A 20,262-nucleotide genomic window follows, 5' to 3' on the forward strand; every position below is an offset into this window, starting at 1 on the left:
ATGAAGACCCACCATTGAGAGGAACAACAACGTAGGTTAAGGCTTGTAAATGGAGATAGAATGATCGCGTGCTAGACTTGGGAGAGCAGCTTAAACAGCTTTTAGACAGCAACTTGAACTATATATCTTTTTGGTGGCGGTGGATTCTACATGCGCTAAAGCTTATCGGCGATGACATTATTGAACACGAGAAAGCTTTCGAAAGTACAGTCAAATACTTGTATACATCTTATGAAATAATGAATCTGATTAGCCAAGTACACCAAGATCACCAGGCTTATACACTTGAAATGCCTTGCGTTATTGTTAAAACAGAGGGGGGCTGGGATTGGTTCATGAATTAAAAAAGAACGCATCAAAAAATAAAGATTGTGTGATTGGTCCTGGTGAGCTTGGGCGTTTTTTTTTGCACATTTTAGGTATGCCAAGTTTTGATGTCACAACACTAAGCTCGAATAAGGGCTACGGAAGGACTGTTCCCACACACGCGCTTTCTAGCTTAACAGCGTTAGATCTTTATGGTCAAGTTTATTCACTCGAGGGAGAGGTAACTATGAAAATGAAGACACAGATATCTGCTTAAGTCACGCAATGGGATGCATTGTCTGCAGTTGCGTCAAAGTCGCAGTACATAATTCCGAAGCGCTCAGCATTACAGTTAAAGAAAGAAAATGACGAAATGTTTTATTTTGTATAGGGTATGATAATTTATTTTCATTAGAGTGTACTTTGTAGAGTTCATAATCTGTTCCTTGGGTGAACTTGGTTACAGCAATAGTAGCGACGCTCGAGGTACATTACCGTCAACATTTAGGACGAACACGGCACAGTATTTCTGCGACCTGCAGCATGACCATTCGTCGATGCCTAGCGTTTGTACAGGGACCAGCGTATGATACCTAGCATGGTCCGCTTAGCGCTGTTGCACAGAAAAAGCGGTGCCCTCGCTGGCGCATTTGCTGCTTTGGTTCGATGCGCTGCCACTCCAGATGCAATAGCGCTGATCAGCGTAAACGAACGCGGAGTCTCGTTCACTCTAAAAGTGGACGGCACGATAGTCTGCGGTGTCTCTGTGTGTGCAGCCGGTGGTTGGTTCGGCGCTTACGTATGTAGCACCATACATTATAGCCGTCATGGTGCTATACTCGAGCAGATTCGGCAATCACCACCTCGCATAAGACTCACCTGGGTTGTTCAGAGATACTCAAAAGTTATTCGGCATGAGATATATCGAAATACATAGGCTGGTAATCTGAAAGACAGATACTAATATGCATTTTCCACGGACGCAAAAAATGGTTCTGAGATAGTTTTGCAAGAATACCTAAAAAGTACTCCCGAATATTGAAAACAGAACATGTTTTTTTTTCATTTGGGAGGCTGATACTTCGTAAAGACACATCTTAAATGCAGCATAATGTTGTAAATAATGTAATTGTGCATTGAACCTTAGTTTATTCATTGAATTATTTATTTGTTTTTGTTTATATACGTCAGAAAGGTGCAAGTCTACAATACATTACAGAGGCAGGTGGAGGGGATGCAAACATTAACCCCTCCGCCAGCCTTTATATAAATAAGAAACACATAAGTGGTAAAAGTGGCATCTTTAGTTGTGTCACTTCAATTCAAAATGGGCACTATATCAAAGAAAGAGTAAAAACATTAAACACTAATATAAACGTACTTGGTGGCAACTAAGTTAATCCTATGGCGGCGGAAATGTTGTAGGCCCGTGTGCCCAGATTTGGGGGCACGTTAAAGAACTCCAGGTGGTCGAAATATCTGGAGCCCTTCCCTACAGCGTCTCTCATAATCATATGAGGGTCTTGGGACGTTAAACACCGCATATCGATCATATCAATCAACAAAGTTGACCGTGCCAGAAAGAGCATAGTTCAAACTTATCACTCAAGGCAGTAACGAGATCCAGTGCATTGAAGGGGCCCTCCAACACGTTTTTAAGTAACCATGAACAGGATTCACTAAAACATCTCATTGACGCACGATTTCAACAGCTCGAAAATTTTACGAATTCATCCAGTACGAGTGGAGTTACAAAGATTTGTTGCAAGCTGCAATCGCATTCTCTCTTTTCTCATCGGAATCAAATTTGGGCTGCGGCAGCTTCATTTTCTTTGGAGGCGAAAATGCTGAAGGCCCGTGGGCTCAGATTTTGGTGCACGTTAAAGAACCCCAGGTGGCCGAAATTTCTGGAGTTCTCCACTACGGCGTCTCCCATACTCATATGGTGGTTTTGGGACAATAAACTCCACAAATCAGTCAAATGTCTTCTCTCCTGCCAACAAAACCACTGGAAGCTATGCAGGGAGGAACGAAATGACAAGGGCAAAAAAAATATTACGTCATGCTCACCTCATGACCTTGAGCAATTTTCTTTTTTTTTCTCTGAATACGCAAAGTTTTGAGGGTGATGGCAGCCGCATGCGTGGACAAGTCCCGGCCTTCAGTGGCGATCCCTGTAACAACCCAGCACGCCGTGTTCACATCAGCCAATGGCTCATAAAAGGCCTTCTACGAGTTCTTTTTTAGCTTTCTCTGAAATTTGCTGAGAAAAAAGAGAGCCTTTTTAGCTCGCTTTAATAATTCATTGTGAATTGCGAGCCGCGTGCTGTGCTATACTATTTCGCTTACGTGTTCTCAGGAGCCTCTATTGCTGATCAGCAGGGTTTTCTTACCAAGCTCAAATTAGTTTTACAGGGCCCTCTTAAGAAACAAAACTATCGATTTCTTTTCCACATATGAAAACTCTTTGCTTAGAAAGTTACTTTGTTATTCGCAATTAGGCACCAGGAACTTTGCATGTACACTTTCTTTGGCACAGCGTTGTTAGCACCTCAACACATGATTCGCGAAAGAAATAAGGTCTGTGCCATTGTTGGGGAACGAGCACAAAAAACATCTGAACAGTGCTGCAGCACGGCTTCACTTCCACCGAGTGAAGGGCACGTGTCCGACCAACAGTGAGTCAAAAAGGCCGAGCAGTGATAACAGTGTCTGCGCTGGCTCACGCAGCTGGGCATATGTGTACAGCGAATCGTCGAAAGGGTCGCCGCTGGTATAACACGATGCTTTCAACAGTGGCGTTGGCGGTGGTGAGATGGCTAAACGAGAGCGGAACGTTGATGATGGAGCGATGTGAAGAGGGTGAGGGGCGGCGAAAAGTGTTGTGCTAGGCATCTCATTGACGCCAATGCAATCAGGCCAGCGAATTTGCTGTTTCGCCGTAAGACAAGTACGCGTGTGTGTAGTTTCCCACCTGCGTGGATTGATTCTCTTTTCTTGTGTCTGCGTCTACTAAATTTTCCTGAATACATACTTACACCGATCAATTTCTAAATGAAGAATGCGTCTGTGAAGACATCAGAAGCTGTGCGCGTGTGCTATACAAAATCTTGCAATATTTTTGTATTCTTTCTTTGTCGCTGATTTCAGGAAGCCCACTGGTTCATGGTGTCGGAGAGCACAAATTTCTCAAAGGCGTCCGTAATCACTGGCCTGTAGTTTGAGCTGTCCGCTCTTGAGTACGTCATGATGGAACAACCGAGAACACTCAACGATAGCGTCTATTAGCGGGGCTTGTCCGTCAAGAAGACTGGGCGAGAAGCAGTGCGTACTTTTTGCTATCGTCCATAATCACTTTTTCCTCCATACGAAATGAAAGTTGCAGGTAACTTTGATTCTTTAGCTAGCTCTCTGGCACTAGATAGTAGATGGTAGTTTTGTTGTGGTGTATTTTTTGGCGTAACTTTGCGCTTTGCGAGCAGCCGAAGGAGTTTTCGAAGATGTTAAAGATGGAAGTGGTTGCCGTCTGATGATTTAGTTAGTTGCAATGGTCGCGGATGCGTACAGTTGTTCAATGAACTTAATTATATATCTGAATTATCCTTACATTAATTGCGCACATCTAAAGTGAAAGAAGACCACGTTATCGCATGTAACATATGTAATTGCTTTCTCCTGACACAAAGTGTTTTTTGTTTAGCAAACGCGTGTTTAGAAATCAAACTGTTGTCAAAGGGCTATTCCTGATTAAATTTAATCATTATATTAAATATATTTATTACAGAGAAGTAAGGCAGGGTGCAAAAAACAGCCAGGTAATATGAAACACATAATTTTTTTATTTGCTTGCGAGACCCGCATCGGAAGTGTTACAATGCACAACGTTAGGCAAAGGAATGCAGGAGGCCCCGCGAACGGCGATGAGCGGGTGCAATGAACCGGTGTCAATTCAAAGATCGCGCTCAGCTTTAACAGTTCTTCAATCTGTTTTCCTGTATATTTATGTACATGTGCACATATTAGGCGTTCACAAACCTCCTTTTTTTCAGCTTTGTCGGCATAAAGAATTCACTGGTGGTCCCGAAAACTACATCGGCGAACCTGGATACACGTATGGAGTTTTCTCGAATTCGTCAAAAGTGCTTACGTTGAGTGAGTACAAGGACTCGCTTGCTACAAAGGTAAGTGAGCTCGTATTTTGTGCTATGACACATTTGTTTGCACTTCCTCGATAGGCGCTGTACGATACGAAAAGAGCGACAAAATAATTCTAATTTCAAGGAATCGGAAAGGCGACATTGAGCAGATTCGACATTCAGGAGATTCACCTTTAAATCTGGAGTAGAAACGCTTGCAATTTTAAGGTTTCTCACGGCACAGCAGGGAGCCTCTTTTTTATCTGCGTCTCAAGGACAGTTTTGAAACAGAAAGAAAATGTAGGATTCTTGTTTTAAAGGGCGCCCTTCGCGTCATTTCGCCGGGGATAGAGAACACGCCGAGGCGCCCCTGAGATCTACGTAGCCCCACAGTAAAACGTCGAGCCCACAGCCCCTCCAGGAATATGTAAACTCTCCGCCCATGGCACCGAATGGCCTTCTTTGTGTTTCCTGCCACGTGGTGGCGCCCAGCACAGTGTGTGCCTTGAGGTACTGTGTATGCTACCTCTAGACGTGTCAAGCTTTTTTTTTCATAACAAATGTGATTAAAGACAGTGGCCCCCTTTTCCCCGCGGATCTTAGAGGAAGAATAAAAGCACACATGTTCGACAGCTATCTGTCTCGCTAGGTAAAACTAAAACGCATTCAAACCAACTGCCCAGCCAATTTTAGTGTATACTTTTCATTATCGAAACTTAAAACGGGCTTTACAATTCGAGTTTTCTTCAGCCTGTTCTTTATGAGGTGATTCTCGGGCCGGCACCCAAGTTTTCACATCAAAAGAAATGAGGAGCGTTCCATAATTCAGAAAACGCTCATGCTCCTCCGAGATAACGCGTTCCAACATTGGTATATTGCCTATACAAAACAGCTCGCTGTTATTAGGGCGCCGCAGGCATGGTTCGTGGTGGAGTTGTACCTATGGCTCCAGTCTCAGGAGGGAGGAGTCACTGATTATATTAGTCGGCCTTATATTTTGAAACTTTTGATCTGGTCAAATAAAATTTTCCGCTCTTTCATATGCAGCTACACACGTAGATTGTCCTTATTGTCGATATCGCAATAACAGAGAAAAAGCTGCACTTCATTGCGGCGCACTGCGCGTGCCTGTTTGTTTTATTAGCCGTCAGCAGGTGAGTTGAGACACCCGTTTTTTTGTGAGCATTAGAATAAAACATCGAATGCCATTTCATTGTTTGCAGTTCCTCAAACCGTAGCCAACTTCGGAAATTTGCGTGCAAATACTGCGTGGCTCCTCTACAATGTGCACAGCGAGGGACCCAACAACCAATGTGCTGAACCTCCATTCAGTGTCCTCAAAACCTTCAGTGCTGCACTAAAAGGCATGCAAGGTCCAACGTTCCGCTGACTATGCTTGTGAACAGAATGCGTGATTTCGGTGTTTTCTGTCATTTGCCATTGAACTAGGTTACCTTGATGATAAAATGCATTTTGAATTGAAAATAAATGCGCTTCAATACATTGCTTGTCATCTGCATTTTTCTAGCTCAGGAGTGCTCCTGTAGCAACTGGGCAAAGGAACAAACCACAAAGATTAATCATTGTGGCATGGAATAATGTTCTTTATGGTAGTCTGTGGTGTAGATAAAATGGTGAATCGTATGACTTGAGCAGTAAATAGCGTAGGTGAGTGCATAACCTGCTGGCTATGTCAGTTGCACTGTGATACCTGAGCAGTTGTCCATAGTTCTACGTAACACCGAGACTGTCCTTCTGGCGCAGACAACCGTGTTAACGAGAACAGGGCACGCTATGTACTGGTCACGCGCTCGTCATCTACGCAGCGTTGTAAAAGCAGTGCATGCTCTCAAAAAATGAAGTGCGATGTCCCAATTTAACAAATAAAGCTGCTATGAGATCGCAACTCAGGTCACGCGTGGCGCCGTAGTTGTCCGCTCCCGCCGGTGTCCATCACCACTTCCGCTAGAAAGAAACCTAGAATCAAGGACACGGTGGGGCTCGAAAACATGACCGCTGCTTGCCAGCTCAGTATTCTATGCCGGTGCTTTAAACTTGTTCGCAAACTTGCCTCAAGTGGGCTTGATGTCGGTAAAGTGGTCACGTCAATTTGACTGATAAAGCGTTTTATAACAGCATAAGGACAACCAGGTGTCACGCAATGCGAATAGCGTAAGGAGCTGGCCGTCCAATGCTACGATCATCTACAAAAGCTTGTTCTTCATCACCTATTACCTGTGGGGCAAACCCACTTCAGGCATAATTCTTCATTATCGTCAACCACTGCATGAGCAATCAACACGAAATTCCTTGCAAGTGTTTAGCAGATATCACGCTTCTCAGAAGAACGACAAAAAATAACATAGTAAATGCCGGCCTACTACCCAAAAATTATTATTAATAATGCCGTAGTAAGTACCTAGCAAGTGTGCTTGGAGCAGTTACCCATTGAGTGGTCAGAAAAGGCTCTAACAAGCCGCTCTTCCATCTTTCGCTGCGGCTGTGCTGCGCCTTCCGTGCAAGCCTGGCGTTTTTTATTCGGTTCATCGTGGATAGCGTGACCATCATCTGGTGCTGTTTACATAAGCCATCACAATAAGCCAATACAGGCTGTGGTTAACTATACGAGTCCGTGGTTGCCAAAATTTTGCCAAAAGTGACCTGGAATATTCTATAATGAGTGACAGTCCGCCTGCGTTGTATATTTCACGTCAGCAGTTAGCGAGCGCTTAAAGGCACCTACAATTAGCTGAGCCGTGCGAGCCAAGGAAAATAGGAAACTCGATAACAAAAATAATAAACTTGACTTACCTAACCTAACCAAACCTATTCGTGCCTACCCTCACCTTAACCAACCTAGTACAAACCAAGTTACCCTAACCTAACGTACATTTATCAGCCCAGCATAGTCCTTTTAAAAAAATAACAAACCTAATGACAGTCAAAACGAAACGTATACAACAAAATAGGTTCACGTGTACGCACTTGCCTAAACTGATTCTGTCCTTGCCATTGTAGTGCCATCATTTTCTTTCATAATCTTTTTCACTAGCACCCATCATTCTTTCTTGAGCCAATTTTTCTTCAATCCCTTTGTTTTATTGCTTTTTTTTCCTTATCATTGTATGTCGCAGTAATTTTAAGGAAGCCTTCTCCCTCTCTAGCTGCTCATTCCATTGCTTCATTGCGACAGCTGCTTCCTTTTCTTGAACAAATAACATTGAATTGAACGGAATGTTTCGTATGCAAATGCACTAGCTTACATCGTGTAACATAAAAAATCACTTAGCAGAGTGCATTTTTTTGACGCTGCGCACTTTGATGTCATGGTCGTGCAAGTCCGATGCCAGAAGCAACGCGTGTGCGTTTGCATGCACGGTAAGGAAAAATCTTTCGAAGTTTTCAAGAGGTAACGAGACTGGCGCAAAATTTCATTACTGCACTAAATTGGTGAGGACACCGAAAGTACCATACTATGAACAAAACTCATGCACTAAGCAATTCAACAGGATGCTTCTATTTTTTTTTCAAAAAAGTTAACAGAGGTGATGGAAAAATTCCTCGGCCCACATCGCCATTGAAAAACGATTATCGACCCTGAATGAAAAAAGGCTGTTCTGAAAAGGTACTGCCACGTGCATTCATTAAATAATGCCAGGGCTTACGCCACACAAGTAAGAAGAACACGCGGCACCATTATTTTAGAACTAGAACAAAACATGGTGGAGATGGAGCCATTGGCACGACTTAGGAATACGTATTACGAGCAGACGTACCTTCGAGTCACCAAGAAAACGAATAACGACGTAAGCTTGACCAAGGACACGCTCCAATTTTGTTCCTCGGTTGTTCTCAAGAAACGAGAACATTCGGTACTTCGGTTCCTTTGCCGCGATAATTTACCGCGCAGCACCGCTGATATTCATGCTCCGAAAGCATGATATTCATGCTCCGAATCCCGATCGCATTGTATTACTGCGAAATTACATGTTGCATATTGAAGGATGTACAGGTCGCGTGTGTTTGTAAAACATGGCATCTATTTTCACTGCAATTCGAAATAAAGTAATTTATTTTCACTATTTTTAGGCAGGCTCAAGGCCCTCAGGTAGAACGCATGCTTGGCACGCAAACGACTCGTGTTCGATGCTCACTCAGACCAATATTTTTATTTTATTTCAATATTAGCGGTTTTCCGGTGAAGCACGAGACGAATTTTCGCTCACAACCTACGCCCCGCCGTGGAGGTGTAGTGGCTAAGGTACTCGGCTGCTCACCCGCAGGTCACCGAATTGAATCCCGACGACGGCGGCTGCATTTTTGATGGAGGCGAAAATGCTGTAGGTCCGTGTGTTCAGATTTGAATGCACGTTAAAGAACCCCAGGTGGCAGAAATTTCTGGACCCCTCCACAAGGCGTCTCACATAATCACATGGTAGGTGTGGGATGGTAAACCCCACATATTCAATCCCTCACAACCTATAAAGCCGACACCAGAATTTCTGCAGCACGCACGCCGCATTAATTCTCTGAAACAGCCGATTCTTTCAGAGAAACCGAGCAAGCAGATAGCGACCTTAAGACATTTCGAGGAAGGCACACTTGACGTAACAAGACTGCGGTATGTGTACATGCAGCCGCACATAGAGAGGAAATTTCCATCCGGACGAATAAAAGTTCACTAGCCGAAATGGTGGCCTCTATCACAAGTGAACTGTAACAAGCCCACGAGTATAATTTATTTTCTCTAAGGATTGGCTTTATCAAAGCGCCTTCAACAATGATCGAAATTCACCTTTCCGAGTTGTTCATTGTAAAGCTAACTTCAAAATAAACTGTGATACTTCAACGCTATTTGGTTTGAACATTTGTTCTGGTGCAATCTCTTGCAATCACATACTTCCACGCACTTCCAGCATCCATGAATTAACACACATTTGCTGTACGTGTTAATTCAGCGCTATTTAGTTTGAACATTTATTTTGTTGCAATGTCTTAAAATCACGCAAAGATATTAAGCGGCGCACATCTAACACCCACGAATTGACACACATTTGCTGGTATTTTCACAGAAAGCCACTGTTCATGAGAATGTAGTGATTTATTGCATCGAAGATAAACGTAAAGTGTTTACAAACAAGGAAAAAAAGATAATGAGCTGCTTTTAAGATACGAAGAAATTGACAGCGATTGGCCGCTTAACACGATAAAATAGTACACGATTATGTAGAGTGGCGTCGATTATATGTTAATTATAAGTGGCAAAATAATAGCTAATATATACTTAAAGCACAGACACTTCACAGGCTTTCACAGTTGCAAGTGCTACATGAGCCCATGTGTGCCAGGTATGTCATTAATCCTCGTCAAGGAGGTACGCGACCGCGTCAGTGTTTCGCTTCTTTCTGCCTCTCGTCGTTCCACATGAGTGCCATCACTGCCGCGTCAGGGGCCTCCTCGTTGCTCAGCGTCACTAGCATCAGCGATGACAGGGACAAACACAGAGCGCAGAGGGCAACCGGGAGGGCCTTCGCACTTCCGTTCAGCTGGTTCTCCAGGTCCTTAACCGCGTTGGCAGAAGTCGCACCCAGTCGACCCCACATGTAGGCGCCAGCGAAGCCCACACTGCGCATCTGGCACATTTGTGCAGAAAATGTTCAAAACGGCGAATCTGAAACTGTTTTTTATACCCCAAAAGACGTCTTGTAACTGAGGCAATATTACTGTCCACAGTAGAAAGAACTAGTTCACTATAGTCCACAAGAACGTATTCTTTATCGAAAAGCATTGTGAAGTTTATAATGTATCGTTTTAATGTATACAATTCATGGTATACAGTATATTTCTAGTTTTACTATGTGAACCATTTTGGGTATTGCTGTAGCTAATGCATCTTTTGCTAACTGGAGGATGTTATGACCCATATTAACTTCCCCCCAAGCAATGCACAATGGCAATCAAGGTAAATAATAAATAATAAATAAAGCACATTATTGATGCATTTTGGCCAATACGCCGAAAATTCTTTTTTTTTCTCTTTCCTCAGAACACACACAATGAATATTGCTCTGACGCCTTGGCTTACTAAAACGCCGATTTAATGGAGTCGGTAGTCATGGAATGTCAATAATACTCCACATTTATCACTGATAAGGAAGAAAAGATATTAAAATCACTATAATACCCACTTTACTTAAAATGCATGCTGCCGCCTCTGTAAGCGAAAATCTGTCACTTGCAGCTTTACAGGGCAATGGCGTCTACAGAGAGCAATCATCATGAGATATTGCAAGATTGTAACGGTGGGGTACTCAACAAGTCAACAAAAAATAATGTGTTTAGGAAACGTGCAGCATACGATATCAAAACTCCCTCAGAGCTTCATAGGGCGCACAGGTAAACGATGCAATACCTTACACTGAAAAAACATCAACATAAGACACTGAAATCTTACAATAAAATAAAATGTACGGAATGTTCTTGTGAATGATAAAAAAAAACACATTGGTTCATCTCGCAATCTCGAAGTTTTAACTTTGGTGGGCTCAAGGGTACATTCAGCTAGTCAATTTCAAAATTAATTAACATGTTTAGAAAACATACAATATGAGATATCGAAACTCTCTCAGAGCTTCATGAAGCGGACAGGTAAACATTGCTATGCTTGACACTGAAAAAAGCATCAAAACCAAGACACTGAAATTCTAAACAATATTATGAAATGTAAAAAGAAGGTCATGTGACCGGTAAAAACAACCCATTGATTATCATTATCTCGAATTTTTAAATAAAGTTTTTTTCATTCCATACCATCCTCGAAATTTTATTTTTGCTGGATTCAGTGGTATTTTCAACTAGGCGATACGAAGATATAATTAGCGTGTTTAGAAAACGTATAGCACAAGAGATCCAAAGTCATTCAGAGCTTCATAAGGTGGACAGGTAAACAATGCCATTCCGACACTGAAAAAATAATAAAAGTCAAGACACTAAATAAGACAAAATTATAAGATAACACATAAAATTATAAGATAACACAACAAGATAAAATTTAAATATGTAAGACACAATTGATTTGCCTTGTTATGCGTTGTTTTAATTTTGGTGGGCTCAGTGGCATATTAAAATAAGATGAGCATTTGAGTGTTTGTAAAGGGCCCTCTGAGGTTTATTGTGGACAGCACTTCAAGGTAGTTATGAGGCAGTATAAAAACATGCACATATTTTTATAGATTCGAAGCATCTCATGGTTCAGCTCAATCCAGTGTGTAGCATGAGCGCACTTACAGCACGTGTGTGCGCTTCCCCTCTCTCTTGTATTCTCCCCTCCTCTCTCGCCCCGCAACGCCGACGGAAGAGGCGTCTGCCAGCCAACGCTCGCTCCGCTTATCTCTCATCTAGCCATCTCTCCCAGCAGCACTTACAAATTCCTTGCGCATGCGCGTTACTCTCTCCTCTGCTGCGCTCTTCCTCGTAGGCAACGTAGCCTACGCGCCTACGCTTGCTTCCCCTCTCTCTCAGGTACTGCGCCATGCTCCTAACCGGGCTGCAGAAATTAGCTGCCTTTTCCTCTTCTGAGCACTACCATACAACCCTCTCTCTCCACTGAGCTTCGCTCCTGGCCACGCTCACACCCCCATGGCACGTGCGCGTCCCCTATCTCTCTCTTTTCCCACGCTCTCCCCTCTCTTTTCTCGAAATGTTGACGCAGGCAGCGTCTGTTAGCGAATTTCTTGATTAAAAAAAAGTGGCAGGATATCCACGGAGTGAATGATGGAGAGTGGGGCGAAGCATCCGTCCGTCCATTCGTTCTTGCTTCCGTCCATCCTTGCGTGCATCTGTGTGGCCACCCGTGCGTCCATCCACCCGTCCGTGCGTGCGCCTGTTCGTGCGTCCGATCGTTCATCTGTGCGTCCGTCCCTGCTTTCGTCCATGCATCCGCTGCTGCACCCGTTCGTGCGTCCATCCGTCCGTGCAGTCATCCGTGCGTCCATCCATGCATCTGTCTGTGTGTCCGTTCGTCCACCTATTCAACACTCCAAGTACCACCATCTCGCATATTTTCATCATATATTCCTCATATAGAAGCACTTCCATCCAGCAGACATTCCAACGACTGAACGAGAGGAGGCACACGCACACTTTCTTACGGCTTGCGCTTCGTGTCTACTTCCCGCCTTTAACCACCTCGAGTTCAAGGTATATACTAGTTTACTGTATTCATGGCAGTGCGGCCCAAAGCTCGCTAAACACGAAAGCTGCAGGTTAATTTCTCATAGTAAGGTTTTTATCATAGCTACACAAAATTAACACTTTCAGTCATTGACCAATTTTGTAATAAGAATACATTGGTTTCAGGACGAGGCAGCATTGTCATTAGATTGCAAATCTTTTACCAGGTCGTAAAATAAGAGCGGCGAACAGACTGTTTGTTTCATTTGCTGCCAGTCATTGACCACTAAGCACAAATAATCTCAGTGTACGATAATGGAAGAAAGTTGATCAATTGTAGTCATCATATTTATGCAGAAGCAATGCTAACAAGTCAGGTGCCTACAAAGACCAAGTCTCAGAAGAAACATAGTGGACTACAGTTAAGGTAAATCTCTAGTCTTAATAATTCGACATAAGGCATTCAGGTAGAAAAAGAACTGCAGCTGAATAAGAATCTCATTTTTGGTACGTTCCTCTCTGTTTAGTGAAAAACGTTTGAGCGATTGGGTGGCTCACAGGAAGCCAAAATTAAGCATGCTCTTTTATGTCACAGAAGTTTACGTCGGAAGGAGTTTAGGGTTGTTTTTATTCCTGTTCCGTCCAGGCGCAGCCAAATTCTGCTCTGAACAACGATTATGTCACATAGAGAACGTCAGAACAACTTTCAAAGCGTGAACAGAGAATCAAATATCTCGCACCTCTGTCGGGAACATCTCCACGGTTTCCACGGAGAACACGACGTAGGTGATGTTCAGGAGCAGGTTCACCCACATGATGAGGACAGTGAGCGGCAACGACAGCTCAAAGGCCACGAGCGCAGCGTGAAAGGCGAGAGCCATAGCCACCGTGGACATGAGGCGAATGATGGCGGACAGGTGGTCGTAGTGCTTCACCAGGAAGTAGGCGACCGCCATGGCTGGCGCGTTTCCGATCACCACGACCCACTTGGCGAGCTCGTAGTCGCGGCTCAACGTTTTGCTGTCGGTCGCCAGTCCGCCGTAGTACACGAGGAACAAGGTGAACCTGGGTCACGCGTACTTTTTGTTAAATTTGAAAAGAAAAGCACTAAGAGTATGGTGAATTAGGGCTGACAATTTTGTGTCAACTTGTGCTTGTGGCATGAGGGCATAATTTGCGACTTGAGGTCCACCATAGAGACACTGCCGTTCACTTTACGGCACGGATTACACGAACAATCAGTGTATTATATAGGGCAGGGCTACCACCAAGCGGTCGAGGAAGGACACAATATTTTATTTCAATGGCTGCCAAGTCATTGCGGAATTCTCGGCAATGACCACGCTGATGAAGCTTCTCAATTGGCTCATAACCAAGACCTGAGCATGCCTATACTAATCTTGAAGACGGACGCTGCGCGACAATTAAAGTCACTTGCTCACCGTATCAAGTTTCTACAATAGAGTAGGCAGGGTTTCTCCAACGCGCGCCTGTATTCGTCCTAAATTTTCAACTTCGTTTGTCGCCCGGGCTCTCACGACGTGATCAAAATGCTGTGTCACATGTGGTTGGGCGTGACATTTACAAATGCGTATTCGTGTCCCATTGAAATGGCCAGCAGTGCGGTCGTGCAACAATTACAACTGCGAGGAGACACTCGAGCACATTTTATGTGACTGTTCAAGTGACCAATCTTAAGACGTTCTATGGAAGTCAAGCTCGGTCACCTGGATTCACGACAACTTACAGAAAAAAAGATACCGAGACCTTGTTAGATGGTTTCGCATACGTGCAAAGTCACCAAAGCATCTCGTGGGCTGCTTAAAGGGGCCCTGAAACGCTTTTTCAAGTAACCACGGAATAAATTCACCAAAAACGCTTATTGCTTCACGAATTCACCGCCACAAAAAAAAAAAATTAAAAAATCCGTCTAGTGCGAGTGGCGTGACAAAGGTTTGTTGCATGGTGCAATTGCATTCTCTCTTCTCTCGTCCCGACGAAAGCGCTGGAAGCTAAGCAGGTAGGGATGGTAGGGCCACAGAAAGCATCACGTGCGCCTCGTGACGCTGAGCACATTTTCTTTTTTTTTCTTCAAATGCGGCGCTAGGTTCAGTGTGACCAAAGTGGACGATTGGGCCAGTCAGTGTGATCGCGCGCGCACGCGTGGACAAGTAGCGACCTCCCGCGGCGGCCTCTGTAACAAGCGAGTGAGCCATGTTCAAATCAGCCAATGGCTGATAGATGGGTAATTTACTTCGCGTCTGACTTTTGGGCATATTCCGTGATTTGTCGAGAGAAAAAAAAAAGCTATTTTTATCTCACTTTGAAAATTTATTGTGGGCGCGTGCTGTGCTATAATAATTGGCTCGCGTGTTGTCGGGAGCCCCTACTACCCATCGGCAGAGTTTTCTGACCATGCTCAAGAGGTGTTTTAGGGCCCCTACACCAGACGTCACGAGCGCTTGTGAAAGAGCAGCGTGTCAACATGTTGGTGTAATGGTGAGCTGAATATTTATTCATATCTGTGATACTCATGTTAATTTTTCTGTACCTCATTGGCTTCTATTATTCCTCCTTTCTCCCGTCCCAACCGAGCCAAGCTTGGTTGACCTCCCAGCCTTTGCTCTCCATTTGTCTCTGTCGCAGCTTGAAACAACGACAACGGTATCACATAGGTTCCAAGCAACCAAAGCTCTCTTTTGATTCTTAAGGACCACCTTACATCACGAGCGCTTGTGAAAGGCACCTGTGAAATGAAAACATCATGAAACGCCGCACTTTCGACATGCGAAAAAAATGGCGCTGATCCCTCCGTCATAGGAATTCTTGTAACACGAAAGTGCACCATGTATTCTCATAAGCAGTTGATTTTTCTGCGCACTTTGATAATGGAGAGCTTGCACAATGTCCATTTTTTTGCTGTTATGGCAACATATGAGACAAAAGCAGCCACTCTAATGCCTATTGGCACATATGTATCTCGAAGATGAATGTCCATCGTCAAAATTCTATCTTTGTGGTAATTTATGTGAACGTACACTTAGACAAAGCTTGTCGTGGGTACCGTTCAATGACTACATCAACGCATTCACAATCAGCACTCCCACTCGTTATGAACAAATTCAAAGTGTCGGTATTTGAGGAAATGAACACAAAGGTATGCGCTGTCAGCCAATAGGTTACCAGCAGTTGTGCTCATCTATATACCACACAGTGCCTCAGAAATGCGAGGCTTAAGTGGCAGCTTGAGCCGTGAATGCTGCAAGGCGTTACAGATCTGTCACTGCCGCAAAGTGTTTGAGGAGCGGCATTCACCTGTCTACGACGTGATCGCATTACGCCCTTTTTTAGAACAGCTTCGTTAGTCCACTCAATAACTTTAGTCCTTGCAGACACCACTTCTGAGAACTGTACGTAAGTGTGTCAATTCGCTACCATGTTGCCTGAAGGCGCTCAATCTTCTATCGCTAGAAGAATAGTAACATAATTCTTAAGTTTATCTGTGTTCTAGTGTCTCATCCTAATTAGGTTGACGATAAATATGCCTTTATATGAAGTAAAAAATGTTTCCGTTTGGCACAGACAGAATAATATCTCAGGCTAGGAATATAGTGCATATTGAGTTTAGTTAGGTCCATTTTGAGCAAAGCAAAATTCTGCAGTTCACATTGCTCGCAGGAAGCAAAACGTTGCTCGACTCGTCAAACGGTGTAGTGCCTTCAGAAAAGTGGACATATGTATCAGTACATTGCAAACTGTAGTCAATTGAAGACATATTTATTATGCAGATTGTTCAATTCATCTACACTACGACATATCCTGCTCTTTCATAGCTTCTAGTTGATGCTAATAGCAAAAACGAGTTGGCTACATAAATTGTTTACATAGCGGCTCAAAAACTTTGAAGAAGTAGCCGACTGAGAAATACTGTTGGTGCATGTACGAGCTGCGCTATTTTGTGACAACATGTTACATTAACAAGTTGTCACATTAACGAGGCGGCACATTCACAAGAGGCGAAATGCAAACCACTTCGTGCGTGGTCACCGAACCGAACCACTAAGTATGCTCCGACCATACAACTTCTTATGATATTGTAAGGAAAGCCTGCGCTCCTTTGAAGCTATCGAAGCGAAACTACCGCTCTTTGTGTAATGATGCACAAGTTCAAATTCTCGCTGTCGGACGGCGAAACGACACCGACCAGCCAAGAATACTGTGAAAGGAATGAGATGTGCGAGCGGGGAGATAGAGAGAAGCACGAAAAAAAAATTGGCCCGGTATCTGTATTTAATCTGCACATGTCGTCGAGAGACGATAGTCTGGCGTGTGGAGAGAGTGAACAAAACATTTATTTGACGTTCTATTCAAGAGAATTGATGAATGATATTCTAGAGGCGCTGTGTTAGAGTGCCTCGAGCGTGCAGTGGAGGCGAATGAGCGCATCAAGTCACGTCACACGTGAGACATGAGTGCCATCTGGCATTTTTTTTTCAAAAAAAAAGTGCGTGGCTCAGAGAAGGGTGTGCGCGCCCGCCTCAGAGGTTATTTAGTGTATAACGCGAGGCGACGGGTAGGTGCCACCACCGTCTGGTTTTAGCAAAGCGTTGGAAACACTCGCCTATCCGTACAAACGTTGGATGGTCAGCGCAGCGTGATAAGCACGACGGTCCTTAAAATTACTCATGTATGCCTTTTCTAGTAAAAAGCGCACATGCAGAATTTATACGTGTTGTTATCGTGCCCCAGGCACGTGCAATAATTGCTTTTTATACGACAGTTCCACAAGTATGAATGCTTCTTGAGCAACATAGGTGGGCGCCACCGATGAGGTCGGCCGTTTCAAATACCCGATGCTCTTAAGAGTAGACAAACAGACAAATGTACAAACAGACAGACAGCCAGACCAAAATTTTTGCGTCAAAGGTCCCCAAGAAAGACTATTTACTTTAAAAAGCCACCAGGCCTGCGCGCAACGCGCAGCACAGTCGCAGCGAAAGTTTGAAGAGTGGCCTTTCAGAGCGTTTTAAAACAATTTTCGGGTAGCTGCTGCAATAGCACTTTCACGGTACCCACTATGTCATAGATCATTGTAAATTTAGTTTTGTAGAAACGTATTCACAATGCAATCCTTCGTAATTCTTCAGAAAAGTGCGGTACCTAGCTGTTGCACACTTGCAAGGAATTTTGTGCAATTTTATATGCCCAGTGGCAGTTTGTAATGACGTTTTATCACGAGCTTCTCTCAGTGGTATAACACTGGACTGACATGCAGGGAACACTGCAATGACATTCATCGAATCCCATCGTGAGCTTGGCGTTTTTATTCTGTAGGTCCAATTTTTTATTTCGCGCGATAGTGGTTACGGGCACCGGCGGTGACGTCAGCAGTGGCAGCAGCGGTGGCGGATAACTAATGTGCACGTGACCCTTGTAATCTCATAACAGCTTTCGATGTAAAAGAAGCGCGTTTATGAATATGAAGCCTCGTGAATGTGCATCGGTAGTAGAGCCGGCTGATCATCCACCACCCATCATTGCAGACCTAAAGCACATGGTTACGACTCTGATGTCATCGAAATCAGCGAAACTTTTCTTTCCGTTTTTTTTTTTCATCGTTTGAAATTTACCCACGTCACTTCTGCATTTACGTCAGGGAGCTTTTCTTCGATTCGAGATTCAGACACTTTTGTGTTTACACGTGCGTATGGCTGCAAAGCGAATAATTGTATGTGGCAGCAACAAATTGAAGTGATATACGAATGCACTAAGCAGCGAACTCTTTTTGTTCTTGTCGCTCGTAACACCACAAAACGCTAATGCGCATAATGTGGCTGCACTAAAGAATAAATCAGTTTTCGATGTTTACATAGTCTGAACGTAAAATGTTTACACGCCAATAACCCGTTATCGAGCGAGCTCACCAGGCTACGCTGAGGACGAAGCTTCGGTACGCCATTCCACCGCACACAACAGTAGCGGCCAGCGATCGCTTGGCAGCCTCCAGCAGCGGTGTGGCTCGGCCTCCGGGCTTGTTGATCGTGGCCGCCTGCCGAATGGCGTCGATGCGCCTGCGCACTCGGTCCGTGTCCTCGTCGTTGAACCTGGCCGCGTACACGGCGACGCGCTCGGCGTCTTCGAAGCGCAGGCTCACGAGGAGCCAGTGTGGCGACTCTTCGACCAGGACCGTGGTGACCAGCAGGAGCGACGACGGTAGCAGGACCATCAGGTTGAACATGACCCAGTTCTGAAGTATAATAACATTAATAATTTTAGTGGCAATATAAATATTCTTTGTCAATCAATAATTTATATAACGTGCCCTGAAACAACCATGTGATCTTATTGCAGGCACTCGAAAAAATAAAACATTACAAACAAACAATACAAAAATTCTTCAGAAAATCAAATCAAAATTTGAAAACACAAAAAAATCTGTGCGAAATGAGAAGAATAGAAAGACAAGGCGAGAATCTCAAAAAATTGAAGTGCTAAACAAAGGGGAATATACATAACTAAGCTGAAACCTTCGTGAAAAATGAATTAGGGAAAAATCTGTACATGGTGAAAAACAATGTTAAAACAGTGCAGTGTTGAGATAGAAACTATGACAGTGAAGTGTGAAAAGCACTAAGATCATGAAAGGTAACATCATAGAGACTTTGTGTTCTGTGAATAGTAGAGTGTTGAAAGAAGTTGGCAGGCACTAGAAATGACCGATTTTATCCGGTCAACATACGCGGAATCTGAAAATTTGCACAACTAAGATGTTAAGGACAGGATATCGTACAGTGAACTAGTTTAAAAAAAGAACATATCAGTGTTATTCTGTCGGCAGTAAAGTGACGGCAATGATGATGATCAGCAGTGTTGGAACGAGATCCAAAGTCATCTACAGAGAAACGATGATTGTAAATGATTATGAACAGTTTCTGGACTCAATCAATGGTGTCACTGCTAGGTTTCAAAATGTCACTCCAGATCATTGCTTTTCAAGCAAAACTACGAATAGGCCCAGTTGGAACATATTCTTTTTGAATTTTTTGTGAAAGCACACAGGGATACAGAAGAAAACTCAAACGGGTGCCATCTAACAACTGGTTTATTCTTGAGAATACATTCACTTTATAGCCCTCGGATCGGCGCTCTCCAGTCACCGAAACACTAATGCACTGCGCACATATCCCAAATAATGATAATAACAAAGTCGTTGAATAACAGACATGAGTGAAATTTCTTTCGCTATAGGGTATATACTGAAACGTGGCTAACACACTTATCTCCCTGTTGTCTATGAGACAAGTTGAGGAAGACGTATTGCGGTGTACATTTTTAGAAGCCTGCTGGAGAAATGAGTTCTGGAGAGATTCTGAATAATAGTTATATATTATCAAGATTTATAATAATAATAATAATAATAATAATATGGGTGTTTTTTAGTCAGAAAGATGAGCGAAGCTGGGAGGAAGAGCTGAGAGCCAGGTTGAGTAGCTCTGACTTCTGAAAAGTACAAGTTGAATAGTCTACAGCAAACTGTCCTGCACGTGAACAACCGTCTATAACTCTGATTGCACAGAAGGGTGCTGAAAGTAACATGTTAGAGAAATATCATTATCAGCAACAATGCTTTGTACTATCAATAGAACTA

General features: G+C 43.6%; 2 protein-coding genes across 2 annotated transcripts in view; one reads left to right on the plus strand and one right to left on the minus strand.

Moving 5' to 3' along the window:
- LOC142769304 (uncharacterized) overlaps positions 1 to 4,481 on the plus strand; it is a 15,476-nt gene extending 10,995 nt beyond the window's left edge. Inside the window, exons 3-4 of the mRNA XM_075872437.1 lie at positions 3,457 to 3,630; positions 4,356 to 4,481. Coding sequence (XP_075728552.1) covers positions 3,457 to 3,525 — 69 coding nt within the window. The 3' untranslated portion in view covers positions 3,526 to 3,630; positions 4,356 to 4,481. The remainder of the gene's footprint in view (positions 1 to 3,456; positions 3,631 to 4,355) is intronic.
- A 4,924-nt stretch (positions 4,482 to 9,405) lies between these two features.
- The window catches only part of LOC119185877 (solute carrier family 22 member 7), a 47,469-nt gene continuing 36,612 nt past the window's right edge, over positions 9,406 to 20,262 (minus strand). Inside the window, exons 5-7 of the mRNA XM_037434733.2 lie at positions 18,539 to 18,861; positions 13,355 to 13,679; positions 9,406 to 10,075 (exon numbers count right to left, since the gene is read on the minus strand). Coding sequence (XP_037290630.2) covers positions 9,830 to 10,075; positions 13,355 to 13,679; positions 18,539 to 18,861 — 894 coding nt within the window. The 3' untranslated portion in view covers positions 9,406 to 9,829. The remainder of the gene's footprint in view (positions 10,076 to 13,354; positions 13,680 to 18,538; positions 18,862 to 20,262) is intronic.

This window comes from Rhipicephalus microplus, chromosome 8 (assembly GCF_043290135.1).
Source record: "Rhipicephalus microplus isolate Deutch F79 chromosome 8, USDA_Rmic, whole genome shotgun sequence".
NCBI lineage: Eukaryota > Metazoa > Arthropoda > Arachnida > Ixodida > Ixodidae > Rhipicephalus > Rhipicephalus microplus.